General features: G+C 37.4%; 2 protein-coding genes across 2 annotated transcripts; both read right to left on the bottom strand.

Annotated features, from left to right (window-relative positions):
• Positions 1-2,003: 2,003 nt before the first annotated feature.
• LOC147227290 (small integral membrane protein 1-like) lies at positions 2,004-2,885 on the bottom strand. The gene is made up of 2 exons (XM_086159997.1): positions 2,779-2,885; positions 2,004-2,306 (listed from the first exon to the last, which is right to left on the bottom strand). Exons 1-2 carry the CDS (start codon positions 2,883-2,885, stop codon positions 2,162-2,164), a joined length of 252 nt encoding a protein of 83 aa, XP_086016123.1. The 3' UTR covers positions 2,004-2,161.
• Positions 2,886-4,944: 2,059 nt separating this feature from the next.
• Positions 4,945-14,326, bottom strand: LOC147227289 (protein-glutamine gamma-glutamyltransferase 2-like). Its single transcript, XM_086159353.1, has 15 exons — positions 14,177-14,326; positions 13,770-13,955; positions 13,397-13,630; positions 13,198-13,316; positions 12,914-13,042; positions 11,260-11,428; positions 10,504-10,636; positions 10,252-10,355; positions 8,493-8,581; positions 8,083-8,236; positions 7,893-7,981; positions 7,491-7,674; positions 7,017-7,177; positions 5,976-6,112; positions 4,945-5,529 (listed from the first exon to the last, which is right to left on the bottom strand). Exons 1-15 carry the CDS (start codon positions 14,310-14,312, stop codon positions 5,364-5,366), a joined length of 2,190 nt encoding a protein of 729 aa, XP_086015479.1. The 5' UTR covers positions 14,313-14,326; the 3' UTR covers positions 4,945-5,363.
• Between the last annotated feature and the right edge of the window lie 680 nt (positions 14,327-15,006).

The raw sequence follows: 15,006 nt of genomic DNA, 5'->3' as shown, positions 1-15,006 counted from the left end.
CCACACTCTTTTAAAAATGTAATTTTTCTTACTTTCTTTAATGTATCTCATGCTCCTGAAGAGGGCAGCAGAGATTTCAAGAATTTAATTGAAAGTGAATGTGGGAGGAATGTGGAGGAAGCTTCTTTCTGCAGCAGCTCTGGAGGAAACCAACTAATTTTTGTGTTACTTAAGTTTAGTTAATATTTCATCTTACATGAGGACATGAAGATTTTTAAAGAACCCACCATACTTTGTATTTGAAGACCTTGACTTTCAGATGGAAATTCAACATTTTTGTGAGCATGTTTTGTTGGCTGCAAAGCTTAAGTTGGAAATCATCTTTATATCTCGTCGCGTTCAACTGAGACAACTAGCAAATGAAATTAATAAAAAAATCTAGTGTTTTATGATATACAGTGCATTGTTTATTGATCAGATTGTCAACATCATGTAAAGATGAGTATATGAAAACTATTGAGAGAAGGGTGCTTATGTATTTATGCATTTTTTTTCCCTAAGATTGAGATATATTGGATAGGATAGGATATATTATGAGTTTTTTTCTGGCAACAACCTTAAACTTTTGGTGACGTTTACTCTCAATACACAGACAGTATAACTAGATTTTCAATGTCCTGCAATTACATCATACAACTACATCTGTAATTTTTACATATTTATTGCGTTGGCCTGGGTGCAAATTTTGACACTATCTTCTACAGTGACTTGTATTTGGTTATTTTCCTCCATTAGTTTCTATTCTTTGTCTGTACAAAATCTTTGGAATGATGCCACAGTGAAGCTCACCTTTTAACCTTCAGAGTCTACACTTTTTCATAGAATCCGAAAATGGAGTCATTTGTGGTGTCAAATATATTTTGCAAAGTAATTACAACCGTCATGTTCTTCTTAAATAGTCACTTTCTGAATAATAGTGGCCCTTTGCAGCAAATATCAAGAAATTCTTCCTTGCGTTTGTGATGTTTGTGTCAAGAATAGGGCAAAAGGATAACCTGAAAGTATGACCCCATCTAGTTGTGTCAGGCAGAAGAATTAAACAAGCAGTTAATTGCTTTTTTCCAGATCACAAAAAGTCTTTGAAGCAGTCAGTTACAGTACATAAGAACATACAAGGTTTAAATGGTTGCAATCTTGCAAGTGACTTTTTTGTGTACTGTCCATATCATATACATCTCTTTAACAGGATCTATATTGGGTTTGGAAAATAACATGTACTACCTAAATGAAATATTATATCATGTATTTATTTATGCAAGTTTTCTGTCCTGCAACAACTTGTACACATGCATGCATGAGTGCATGACTGTATGTGTGGTTGTGTGAAATGACTTTGGTTCATAGTTTATATATTCCTTGATCTTTATCTCTAACTTGAGATGTACAGCACACTTACACCCATTAACAAAAGTACCATAAAACATTTATAGATACATTTACAAGTGCAGTACAATTTCATTGGTTCAAGTTGCTCCATATTTGACATGACCTTTCTCCTCCTGGTTTTCAAATCCTTTTAAAATACCCACTCATAATTTTGTAACCACTTCCTTAAACTAGCAAATACCATTTACTTACACTGTTGTTGTATTTACTCCAATTCAGTCTGTAATTTGCCAAACACAGTTTTGCATTTAGCAATGTATTCTGTTTATTTGGTAAATGCCAACTAAAATCAAAACACGTTCATGTATCCTCTTGCTGCTATAAGAGTTAGTGGTGATAGTAAAAGAATTGTGGACACGAAGACGAGTCAATTCGGTCCACTCCAATGTCTCTACCCAAAGAGGCAAACTAGAAAATCTATCGTGACGGCGAATGATTTGATAAATGAAATTTAATGTGTTTGATTTTCTTAAAAGCTTTGCTTCTGTAAAAGTAATTACAGTACATTCATGACTGGTTGCCATATTGTATTTTTATTGGAATATTATGATACAATTTACAAAGTTATACATTTTATTTGTTGTAAATATATGATGACATTAAGGAGGAATTGATTGGTGGCTCTTGCTATGTTCCATGAGTTATGTAAGGGTTTCAGTTTAGTAAATTTTCAGTTCATTTTCCATGCACAATAACTGCAGGTGTATTCTTATTGTGATTTGTGTATTTACAAATGCTTGAGTTTCTGGTTTCTCCAGGTGATGAACTCTCCTTCTCATGGCTGGGGGGGTACTTTGCCACATCTGTGGACGTAGTATCCTGTGCCGTATCCTATGATGAAGATGACCAGCATTACAGCCAAAGCTCCTACTGCTTTCACAATGATGCCTGTTGTTCCAAAACACATTTGGTTGTAGAGCCTGTGAATGCAGCAGAGGAGCCAGCAATACAGTCATGAATCTTTGTTTTAATACAACGAATTGAGTCCATGAATGTTTAACAACTTTTACTGTATCATTCAATCTACTGAGGTCTCTTAAATGAATGCTTCTTGAGGGCAGAGGGCATTTGCTTGGAAATATAAAAAGAATTGCTTTTTAGTATGTCAAAACCCCCAGATATTCACAAATGTATGCATCGAGTTGCTTTTCATTTGTTAGTGAGTCCAACACCAGATCTGCACGGACACAGTGAGTTAGTGAAAGATCAAACTCCATGAATGATTATTCATGTGTTCATTCAGTGTCTATACCGCTTATCTAGCGGACAGTTTTTCTTATTAAAAATCATTGAAGCCCATGCAACTGTTTGTTATATATCCAGAGATGTTCTCCTGCAAGCAGACAGCAAAATGGAATATTAGATTACAGCTCTCGACATCCTTATTTTCACCTCATTGTTGTAGTTTGGGTGGCCTCTACATTCATGTTGATGTTGTCCTCATTCCAACGGTTATAATGCACGCTGTGGGCAGCGTTTGCCTCCGTGTTGGTCGTCATTTGTCTGCCAGGAGTCCTTTTTTAACTGTTTTAACAATAAGGATGCAAATGACTCCTGTGCTCTGTGGATCAAGAGATTTTCAGATAATGAGGTATCACAATGAGGGCTGGAAGACTTGAGGATTATTAAAATGCTCAAATTTATACACAAGACTTGCTAGAGAAAATCAGAAATAAATTGCATTTAATCTTTTTCTCAAAAAGTGAACCAATTTTGATATGAGAAAGTTCCATATCCTGAAATTCACTTAAACAAGAAAAAAAAGATGTACTGTAAATATTAGAAAGAAATTAGCCTCGTAAAGCCAAACCAATATAAGGCATGCAAAAACTACAAAGAATAAAGTGGGAGTACTTTATAAATTACAGGACAACATGCAGGAAATTTCCTAAAATATGCAGGAAATTATCTAGATTTAGCCACAATTGTAGCAGGCAACCATGCTGTACTCACCTGTATGAGTATGAAAGTCTGACCAGAATTACTTGCTGCTCAGACTTCTTTTAAACCCACAGCTGAATTTAAAGGATCTTGGTATGAGACATCGACCATAGTTCAAGCATTTAATCAGGTAATCCTGTCATAAATACATTTTTAATCTCAGCGCTTTCCCCACTGTGTACTCATTTGACTCTTAGATAAAGGGCAATTCTACTGCAGTCAATCTCCGGTGTGAACATATCTGGTGTGCATGGAAGAGTCAAATTGCTGTGAGTGAGCCATATTTACATTATCTTTTGTCTTCTTCATGGTTTTTTTTTTGGATGATAACTCTCGTCTTTTAAAGTCCCTTTTTTCATAAAAAAAAACATGACTAATGGATGTTGGAATTTTTTCTTATATTTCACAACAAATCTGTAAATCTGGGAAAAAAATCATAAAATGTCATAAAGTGTTTGTGATGAGAACACTTAGTAACGCTACTTTCATACATAGAATAATAACTTTTAAGTCAACATCCAAAATTAATACAGATAATTACGATAATAATAATAATATTGATAATATTGATGATAACAATAATAATAATAATGATAATAATAATAGATTAAAAAGTAAGGCAAATCGTTAGCATTTTTAGTTTACAAACTCAGCTGTTTTTATCCATTCTATTAAAGCGGAATTAGATTGGAATTTAATTGGAGAATATACAGAGACTCAACCCTGGACACCCAGCACAGGGTGAGCTGATACAGCCTGCGTGGGGAAGTCTTGCTCTTCACCTCCACCTGAGGAGTGAGGCTGGGAGATCAATATTATGGCATATTTTTTTTCGGAGCTGCTTGATGGCTACTTATTTTTTCATTTTTTTTTTCTATGACGTCATGAACAAGTCCTACAAATGTCTTTGGTTTCTGATAAAATAATGATTACTACATTTCTAAACCATTTCTAAAACTTACATATTTGTGTACAGAGAAGGACAAAAATAAATTACTTATGCCTGGTAATGTTATTTTTATACAACACGGAACAAGAAAGTTTTTCACAGTACAGTTGCAGTGAGATTTGCCAATAAAACACTACAATATTCAAGAAATTCTAGACCTGAATTAAAAGTATTGCAGAAGAATCAAATACTACAAATACTAATCTAACAATAACAATAACAATAATAGATGCAGTTTATTATCATTATTATTATTATTATTATCAGTAGCATATGTAGTAGTAGTATTACAGAAAAATGGAAGAGTGCACTCTGTAACTTGGTAACTACTGTATGTACATAAAAGAAAGCAAATACCAGGATGAGAGAGTGCACTGGTCATACACATTATGCACTTTGCATGTCATTGCTGCCCTCTCATGGACAGGTGATGAAGCTCCACATCCCTTTATATGAACCTATACAGTATATGTAAAAGTGTTATAAAAGCCTTGTCAACTCAGTGATTTAAATTAGTTTTAGTTTGACACATTTAATCATGAATGTGGAGACGATATGCCTAATTTCTTGTCAATTGTGTGAAAGTGTTTGTGAAAATGAGCCAAATCCAGGCCTTTACAAGACATGGGGGGGAACAGGAAACCCCAAAGAAGCAAAGAATAATCATGTTGGCCAGAATTTGCTTTATTTGATAATTAACCGTAAGCAAATGGGATATTAATGTACTGTATACCTATTCATAAAACCATACATTTTCTAGATTACATCAAACACGTCTAAATAAAGAGGTTGCCGATGTGCGTTTAATCTAACTCCTGGACTCATATTGCAAAAAAACTTTAGCCGAAAGGACAGAGGCTTGGTGGGAGAAATTCACATTCACGGCATCCGAGGTTGTTTACTGCCTGTTCAGAATGAGAGTACAGAGCTAAGTCATGAAAGTTTATTAGAGAAGAATATGTGATAGCATTTCTGGAACGATGTGAACATTATACGATAGATATGTATATGATAACCCGCCCAAAACAAAGCTGGATTAGAAAAAGATTCTTAATACATGCCGTAACAACTGTAAAAATTGCAAGTCTCAAATGTTTGCTGCAACTCCTTCCTTCACAACAAGATTCATATGGCTCTTGATGTTCTTCAGTTTGTCGCTGTCAAAGCTGACCAGCAGCACACTGGATCCCACCCTGATGGGACAGAACTCAACACCGGCCTTCACTTCCTGTTTGGGGCCCACGGACTCAATTCTGCAAGAATTATAAAAAAAACAAGGAAAAAGTGTTAGAACAGGTTTGGAGAAGCTGATCTCATAGCGGTCTTAAAATGTTAAAAAGACATAACTGATCCTCTAACTACATCCAGTGGCCTGAAATCTTTATCTATCTTCATCAATCTTCCCCTATTTCTCATGATGGGCTGTCCAGTTGTGGGACCTGGTGCAAAGGTTGCTGCGAATCATGTTTATAACTGTGATTATTGTACATCAATGTTGGGAACATGGTCTCATCACATTCTTAAAATAGGCCATGATCTCAACCAAAGTGAGTTACTGTGCTAAAATTACAAAATTATCAAGTTTAACTTTAATGGGTTGTATGATAGCGTTGGTGAGCAGCGAAGGAAGAAAGACAGATGCCAGACAAAAGTTGGCCATCCAGGAGTGATAAAAGGTATTACAGTATACTTGACATACATCAGTGTGATGGGCTTGTCATCACAGAGTCCGGCCCCGCCGACAGTAAAGCTGCAGTCTTTCAGTGGTTCTGGTAAGGAGTTAACCAGCGTGAGCTCTGCAGTCACAGGCTGGTTCACGATGACTTCTCCCAGGAGCTGCCATCCATTCGGATATCAGGTTATCAGGGTTTTATCATGTAAGATGTAGGAATGAAATGAAAGTTATTTTATTAATAAATACAACATAATGACTTCAATCACATATTGAACAACTTACATGCATTGATATGCAGACCATACATATATTGGCTTAAAATTACATGCAGTTTGTGATGAACTGTAAAGAATATGAAATCACTTACAGAAATTTACAGTATAAAGCACAGTGTTTAAAGCCTTTTAGGCTTGAGGCTATGCTAACAACAACAACAGCAATAATAATAATAATAATAATAAATGGTTTCTGCTTCAGCCTCACTGCACGAAGGACCCTGGTTCAATTCCGACCAGGGGACCTTTCTGTGTGGAGTTTGCATGTTCTCCCCATGTCGTATCGTCCAGGGTCTCTGGTTTCCTCCCCACGTCCAAATACATGCAGCAGGTTAATTGGAAATAATGGGAAAAAATGCCCCAAATGAATGAGTGAGTGAATGTTATCTGTATCTATATTTGCATTTGGTCCAGGGTGTACCCCACCTCTCACCCATTGACAGCTGGGATAGGCTTCAGCATCCCCTGCCCTGAGTGCAGGATAAGCGGCAGAAGATGGATGGATAATAATAATAAATTTGATCAAAGGGCGGTGGAAAGGAGAAGAATGTGGGATGCTATGAAAATTTAAATTCATTCTTTTATTGCTTATTCCACCAATCATTTTGTCAAGGACACAGAGTTGGAGAATTGAATGGTTTCATTTTTTGTTTTATGTGTGATCTACTGTTTGATATTTAAATTTTGAGTTGAGTGGTTATTTGGTAAATTTCACTAAAATGTAACAATGTACTAATATGACATTCTGATTTATCTATTTTCCCAGTCCCAACCCATCCCCACCCCTTACCTTTATCTCAATCTCTGGCTCATCTAAGACGATTGTCTTCTCAGTCTTGTGGTAGTCGCTGTTTTCCTTGTCGATGCTGACGGCTGACAGTTGGATCAATCGGTCTGAGGTGATCACTGAGCTGTATATGTTGTACTTCAGACTGAGGTACATGCGCCTTTCTGATAAGGTTGTTCAGACATATAGGTTTCATCAGTTTTCAAATATTTATTGATATATAAAGTGAATTACATCTCATCGTGATTTTCTATTGCTGATTTTTTTGAACATAATGGAACTTTAGACACATAATGATACTGTTGAAAATGAGATGGTGATCACCGTAAAAATGTAATTATCATTTTTAGTATTTTGACATTTTTTTCTTCATTGAATAATTTCCTCTCTTTTTAGCTTATCTTTGAAATTCCGCAAAAAAAGTTACCCAAAATATGAACAAAGAAAATCAAGATGACCTTCCTGGTTATCACTGACCTTCTCCAGGGGGAACCTCCACTTTGTCTGAGGTGAACCCACAGCCCCTTCCTTGTCTACCGTTGTAGCCCACAGCCTTGGCTAAGAAAATGAGAGTGCAGATCCTCGTCTGCATGCAGTTGTTGGTGAGGAGAGCATACACCTCAAAGTCCGAACCCACGATCATGTTCTCAGCAAGCTTAATCTGAAATTAAGTGATTGAATAATATCAGTGTATAACCGCGTTCTTACAGTGTAGAAGAACGACAGCTTAATGGAAAATTTTGAACTCTTACATTTCACTCTTAATAAAAAAAATGCCTGAAAAGAAAGTCTAAGACTTCAAAGAGCGAAACTTTTTTTTGTAAATGAAGCTAAAAAAAAAAATCAAGTGAGATGAAATATTATCAACTACAGTGAAACCTTCAGGTGGAGGCCTGGTTCTTCTCCTTGCTGCCGAAGCTTGTTGCGGTGCAGTGCCCTCTCAAATACCTCCCTCTCCTCCTCTGAGCCTGGAATTATCAAAGTTAGAGAAAACCTCATCAGGATTTTCCTCTTGCAGAGGCCTATTTAACAAAACAAGTGTATATTTGTGTGTATGAGTGCGCGAGACCTTCAGCATATTTGTACTTGTGGGTGATGTCACGTCTCTCGTCTGAACCGACAGCTTTGGTGCTGATGAAGCGTCCGACAGATTTTGAGGAACCACTAAACTTGATACATTTTCCATTTGATAGTTGTACCAAGTTAACGACATCTGCATTGACCTAACAACATGAACACAACGGACACACATGCACACAATGTGTCTCAAACAATTTTATTATCAATCGTTAATCCAGACTGTCAACAAATTACTTATTATCAATTAGTTATATAACTTTATATTTGGGTTCCTAGGTCAACCTAGCTGTTATATGTTTGGGGCAAATAGTCGTTGCTGGACAGTGGCTTCAATAAACTCCTTTTTCCTTTATTTAAATAATTTTATTTACAATATAAAAAGGTCAGGAAATAACTTACTTCTGCAAAAATAAAGGGGGCATCATACTTCTTTGTCAGCTCTCCTTCCTTGATGGCCTTCAAAGAAGCCGGTCCACAGCAGAAAACACCTGGCAGTATCACACTCACTTTGTAAGTCATTCATGTAAATGTTCATCCATTTATTCATTTATAATCATTCATTATATACCATTATTTTACAGTTGGGGTTGCAGGGGGTGTCAGAGCCTATCACAGCTGTCATTGGGCAAGAGGCTGATACTCTGGACTGATTACCAGTCAGACACACACATATAGAGACAAGAAACCAGTCACTCTCTTATTCATGAAGTATGGCAACAGTCCCAATTTTTTCCAGTTAACCTTCTAGATGTTTTTGGACTGTTGAGAACCCAGAGGCAACCCATGGAGACACTGGGAGAACATGCAGACTCCACACAGAAAGGCTCTCTGTGGGAATCGAACCAGGGTCCTGAGTACAGTGCTAACCACCAAACCACCATGTAATTGTTCAATATATATACATCTAGATATATAATTATGTGTGTGTGTGTGTGTGTGTGTGTGTGTGTGTGTGTGAGAATATTATACAATTTTTCTTCTATTATTTATTATTGTTATGTTTTACTTGAAACTCTGGCACAACAATTTCCTTTGGAATAAAAAAGTCGTTCTTATTCTTATGTATGTTTCTGTTTGGCGAATAACTTAGATTAGATTGATTCTTAAATGCTATACAAATATTCAATTCTTATTGAGGAAGCAAAAAAATAATAATATTTGTACAACTACATGTGACAGGAATAGAAATGAAAATATAAAAAATCCCTATATCAGTTGAAAAAGCAGAAACACAGAGCTGCTTTCACATTCATGCAGGATGGTCATATGATCTTGCCAACATACCGCAAGTCTGGCAGCATGTAAATCCATCAGCGGCCCTGTGACTGAAGTCAGATGTAATGTGGTTCTGCAAAGACCCCCGTTAAGGACACGTTGCCGGACATTTCATGCCTGACACATTAAATAATGATGCCAGTGTCTCAGACCCTACTATTCCAGATGGTGGTTGAGACCCATAAATGTTTCTCATGGCTGTGCACATGCAAACATGCGCACATATGCTCAATCACACGCAAGCATGCACACTCACACGCACACACAGTGGCTCAGTTGGCAGAGTGAGAGCGGTGCGATCCCTGACTCCTCCTGTCTGCATGGTGGAAGTGTCTTTGGGCAATTTACTGAACCCAAAATTATATCTTATTCTCACTATCTTGTATTTATTTTATTTCTGTGTATTTTTGTGGATGTAATTTCTTTGTTGTACAGTCCTATCCCTTAAAATTCTAATATGACTTCTGCAAAAAATAGATAGATAAGAATAAGAACAATTTTATTCATCCCAAAGGAAATTGTTGTGCCAGAGTTACAAGAAAAACATAACAATTGTAAATAATAGTAGAAAATTGTATAAACAATAAAAAAATAAGAGAAAAGGCGGAATACGAAATAAAAATAAACTATAAAGTGTCTTAAGTAACAAGTTAAAACTATAAAGTGTCTTAAGTAACAAGTGAAGGATAAGGAGTGCACACGCGTATGAAAAAATATTGTAAGTGTAGCTGTTATGAAATATTGCACAGTTATGAACATATAGATAGATAGATGAAAATTAAGTTTTGTATTACCATTATGACTTTGCTCATAAACTTGAAAAGAAAAAGTCAAAACAATGAGCCTGATGTTGAATAGTGTTTGGGTTCAATGTTAAGCCCACCTTCACTTGTCTCCTGCGGAGTCGGGTCACTGGTTTGCCAACCATCAAACTCTTGACCCAAATCTGGACGGGTCATCCAGCTGTCCACCCAGACATGGAAGTTCCTGAAAATACAATGTTATATATTAAATTATTTTGCATCTTTGCATGAAAAATATTAGATAATAAAGATATATGAATAATGAATGAGAAACCAAAAAAAGGTAATTTGTTTTGTTGAATGAAATGATTTTAATCTCAGTTTCCACTCACCAAATTGAATCTCCCTCTGTAATATTTTCTCCATCTACATTGTACAAGTTCTCTATCAAGAGGTTGGCGTCACAGTCATGAGCTGAACCAAAGTTAGTAACCACTCGACATGGGATGCCCAGGGCGCGGGACACTTGGGGGGTTGAGAGCAGATTAACACTTCAACACACCAGATTACTGCAGCACACACTTCAGATCAGTCTGTCATCAAAAATAAACTGTAAAGATGCTGTATGAAAATGTCATGAGGTTGATGATCAGAAGCTGTGAGGTTACATCCTACATTTGGAGTTTTGATAAAAAGGATTGGCTGTTCTGAGGATACTGATGTGATGCGGGAGGAATTTGAAATTGCCAAACAGCATTTACTGTAGATGATCATATCAACTACCATCAGTAAATTCTGTAGAAAACTAAAGAAATAAATATTGAACAGAAAATAAATGTGTTTTCACTCTTAAATATGTGTAAATACAAAAGTTGATAATATATGGAAATGCTTGTTTAATGCTAGATTTGGTTGTATGCGGTTAATGACCATTCTTATAATCGCTAATGTAAATAGAGTGAACGTAACACCACTTTTGCAAGACTTTTACGCTAACAATTAATTAAGATGTCCTTTTTTTTTACAACATAAAATGTGTCAACTGTTAATCATTATTCCCTTATCGTTTAAAGGACGAGTTTTAAAAAAAAAAAAAGGATGCATAAGCAGTAATGGTTTCTGAATCACCACAATCATGAGCTTTCAACCTGTGCAGTTGACGGCAGCAAAGACCCAGCATTGGCCGAAGCGGACGGGCCCAGTCTCTGCCCACTGCCGCAGGATGTCCCCACTGCCAATCCAGCGGCCCGGGTAGACCCCTCCTGTATAATCGTACCACTCCCCCACCAGCACACCCCTGTCATCGTTGCTGTTGATCTGTGAGCACGAATGCATTACGTGCGAGAAAGACCGTGGACAGAGATTCAAAGACAGAAGGCCACTTTTTGAAAAGCAAAAAGCAGAGGTGCAAGCTGCATTATTTCAGGCTACTGAAACTCACTTGAGCATTATTAAATGTTCAGTTTTAAGAGTAAGAATAAGAACAACTTTATTTATCCCGAAGGAAATTGTTGTGCCAGAGTTTCAAGTAAAACATGACAATAATAAATAATAGTAGGAAGGAGGGAGAATAAGAAATATAAGGGGTTAAGTAAATGAGTGACTATGATTTTTCTAAAAACATTTAGAATTCAGCAATTTGGAAATTATCATAGGCATGATGACGATAGAAAAAAAAAACAGGCATTCAAAGATGATAATTAAGAAAATACATAGAAAAGTAAAGCACAGTGCTCTGTGCTTGTCAACACGATGGATGTGTGTGTGTTTGACTTGAAGCATTTAGGGTGCGATGCTTCTTGGTTTGAAGATGCTGTGCTGGAGGACCCAGACAGCCATTTTGCTTGCTGACTGCAAAGAAACCCCTTCGAGCGGTTACAGACAGTAACAGCAAGGCAAACTGAAACATTTTCTATTTATCTTCTTCCCTGGTTTTCAGTAAATTTCAAAATCTCAGCCCTTTTACAAATCCGGATGATATTTAGTAGTGCGACGTGTGCTAATCTCGGATCTATTTTTTCGCACATGACGCTGCTCGCAGTTAAAGTTCCCTGGCAGCAGCCCGTTGCATGTTGCAGCTTTCTGGCTGACGCCTGAAGCCAGAAGAGACTGACAGAGCTTTGAAATAAGAGCCCAAAAGCTGAAACTCCTGAGGAGACAAAGTCCACTGAGCCGGCAACTTCATTTGACGCCAAACATTAAATGTTGCAGTTTTGTAATACAGCCTAATTGCTGGTTTCATCCACTTTCTAGTCCTTCCTTGTTTTGTTTTTCATTTTCATCACTCATTAAGTACATTCAAGTAACTTTTAAATTATCTGTGTTGTTAATCTGCTATACATATGATAAATGCAATGTGTATTATTGTATATAAAACTAATCATACACAACATTATATTTGTGTTTTTTAACTTGTCTTTTCTTTTTTAACCTTATTATGTATTTTCATTTTTATGTCGGTAGTTTATGTCTGGTATCCAAAAGACTATTCCACGACTTCCAATTCAGTATTGTCGCTTTGCCGGACGTCATAAGACATAACTTTTTGAAAAAAAGCTTTTTCAAGCATTTTTATTTTAACTACCCGAACACAGGCAAACATGCACTATGTACGACAAACACAACGCTTTTGCTGTAACCTTGATAGAAGTTTCCAAAAAAGGACGTGAGAGTTTCTAAAGAAGGGGAGAGGCTGCCCTGCTATGGGATAAATCATTCTGAATAAAAAGTAGCAGCTTCACAGTTTCCTTGCACACCCCTGAAAGGAAACTCTGGAATAAGGCCATTTTGTGTAGGACCTACCATGGCGCTTAGCACTCTGGTCACATAGATGGGATTCCTCCTGCCAGAGACATCCTTGTCAGCATCCGACACAAACTTTGGGTTTTCGTCCAGGATCTTCAGACAGATATCTAATATTCCAGGTTCGAACTGCAGATAGTAAAATTCAGAACAGAGGACAACTCTGAGCAGCATGTGAAGAATTATTGGATAGCTGAATGATTGAAATCTTGTTATTGATCCAAAGATATGAAATTATTTCAATAGCATTTCTCCTGTCAGCCAAGATGAAGAACATGAAGTACCTGTCCAAAGTTCCAGGGTGTCCCCTTGATGCGTTTATAGGTTCCCCTGAAGATCTCTCCGTGCTGCTCTAGAACATACTCCTGCCTCTTCGTCTCGCTCTCCATGTACACAGCATCTCCTGAGAGTCAGAATGAAATACTATTGCTATATAGATTTGAATTATTTGTTTTGTTTTAGATTTTGTTGAAAAATACTAACTGGGACACCAGGCATTGAAGAGGAGGGTGAATTGTCCTAAGCTTGTCTTCAGTCCATTCTGGTCCAAAGTAAGAGAATAGACACCAATGGGGGCATTGGGAGAGGAACTAATGGTCACAGACACTGTGTTTCCATGAGTGTCATGAGTGGCAGAGGCGCTCCACTCGATTTCCTCGGTGGAGTCGCACAAAGAAAAGGAAACCTTGGTGTCTGATTCTTTTCTGGGCAGCGGACCTGAGGACACGAACATTAAATCTAAATCAAGGCACTAAATCACGACAGGGTCCCTCTCACACACACGCAAGCTCACACAAACGCACGCGCTGGGGTAATGAGCACACGCGGATAAATCTCAATAGAACAAGTAAAGTACCAGTTTCGACAACGAGAGTGAAGCCTGTTTCACTTGGTTTGAACTCTTGGCTGCCAGGCTTTAGATGAAGAGTAACAATGAACGGCTGTCCTCTTCTGACAATTAGACGCTCCTCTGCACACAAATCAGTGTGATGTCCGCTGTTGTTGCTCTTAATATTCAGGTCAACACGCTCAATATCCAAAACTGCACAGATGAGGAAATACAGATCATTAAAAATCTATTTTCTGTGTGTGAAAGCTGTGGCAATAAAGGAGAAGTTCAAAATTCCACAAGAGTTTTGTAAATCACAATCAATCATCAGCAAATGATCCTCTACAGCTATACTGTTACTTGAAGCTATAAATTTGATACAAGAGATAAAATTTTATATAAGGATAAGAGATATAGATTTCCTTTCTTCATACCTTGACTCATGTCTGCAGGGAAGTTTTTGTCCCTAGAGATCTGGGAGAAAGGACACTTTGGCTGCAGCTTTTGCTTATTGGATAATGACCCCAGAGCATTACAGCTCCGGGGGGATATTTGCAGCCTGTGAAACATGATCGGAACGCCTCCATCTGTCCATTGGTCCCCTCTGTAGCTCTGTATTTGTGAGGGAGGGCAGACAGACTTACAACACTCCTTCCTCTTTAGCCCTCATTTGAATTTTAGAGTTTAGGGATATTGTGAAATGTTTCCCAAATTAAAAAGAATAGCAAGTTCTTATCAGTAACTTTGGACTCAGTCCAGAAATCTTGATGATCTGCTCCTATCCCTTGCAAAGAACAAGTTTGAATTAGATAAATCTTTAATATAGAAAAGGAGACATTGAATTAATTTTAACAAACCACAATGATAACATACACATCAAAGTTCAGGCATATTTTGAGCAAGCCAGTTGTTCACGGTTCTACACCACTTGTCATGGTCACAGGGCCTCAAGGGGGGCGAGAGGGGGGGGTTATCCTGCACTGGTCACCTGTCAATCACAGGCCCGTATATGGAGGCAAACAACCATTCAGTCTCTCTTTCACTCCAATGGCATTGAGAGACAATTAGTCTACTTACTCTTTTTGGGCTGTTGGTGGGAACCAGAAAATACAGAGAGAACCAAGGAGACGAGGAGATTGTGGAGACTCCACACAGGAAGACCTCACTCTGCCACTGGAAGTGAACCATTATTCACTGAACCACCGCAATGCCAATACTTGCAGTCTTAAACTTAAAACTTCACTGCCTGATGTTGATCAGTAGA

This window comes from Fistularia commersonii, chromosome 14 (genome assembly GCF_037954325.1).
Source record: "Fistularia commersonii isolate RoL2024-O1a breed Wild chromosome 14, RoL_Fcom_v1.0, whole genome shotgun sequence".
NCBI lineage: Eukaryota > Metazoa > Chordata > Actinopteri > Syngnathiformes > Fistulariidae > Fistularia > Fistularia commersonii.
Note: the sequence above shows the minus strand (reverse complement) of the source record. Positions and strands in the feature narration are given on the sequence as shown.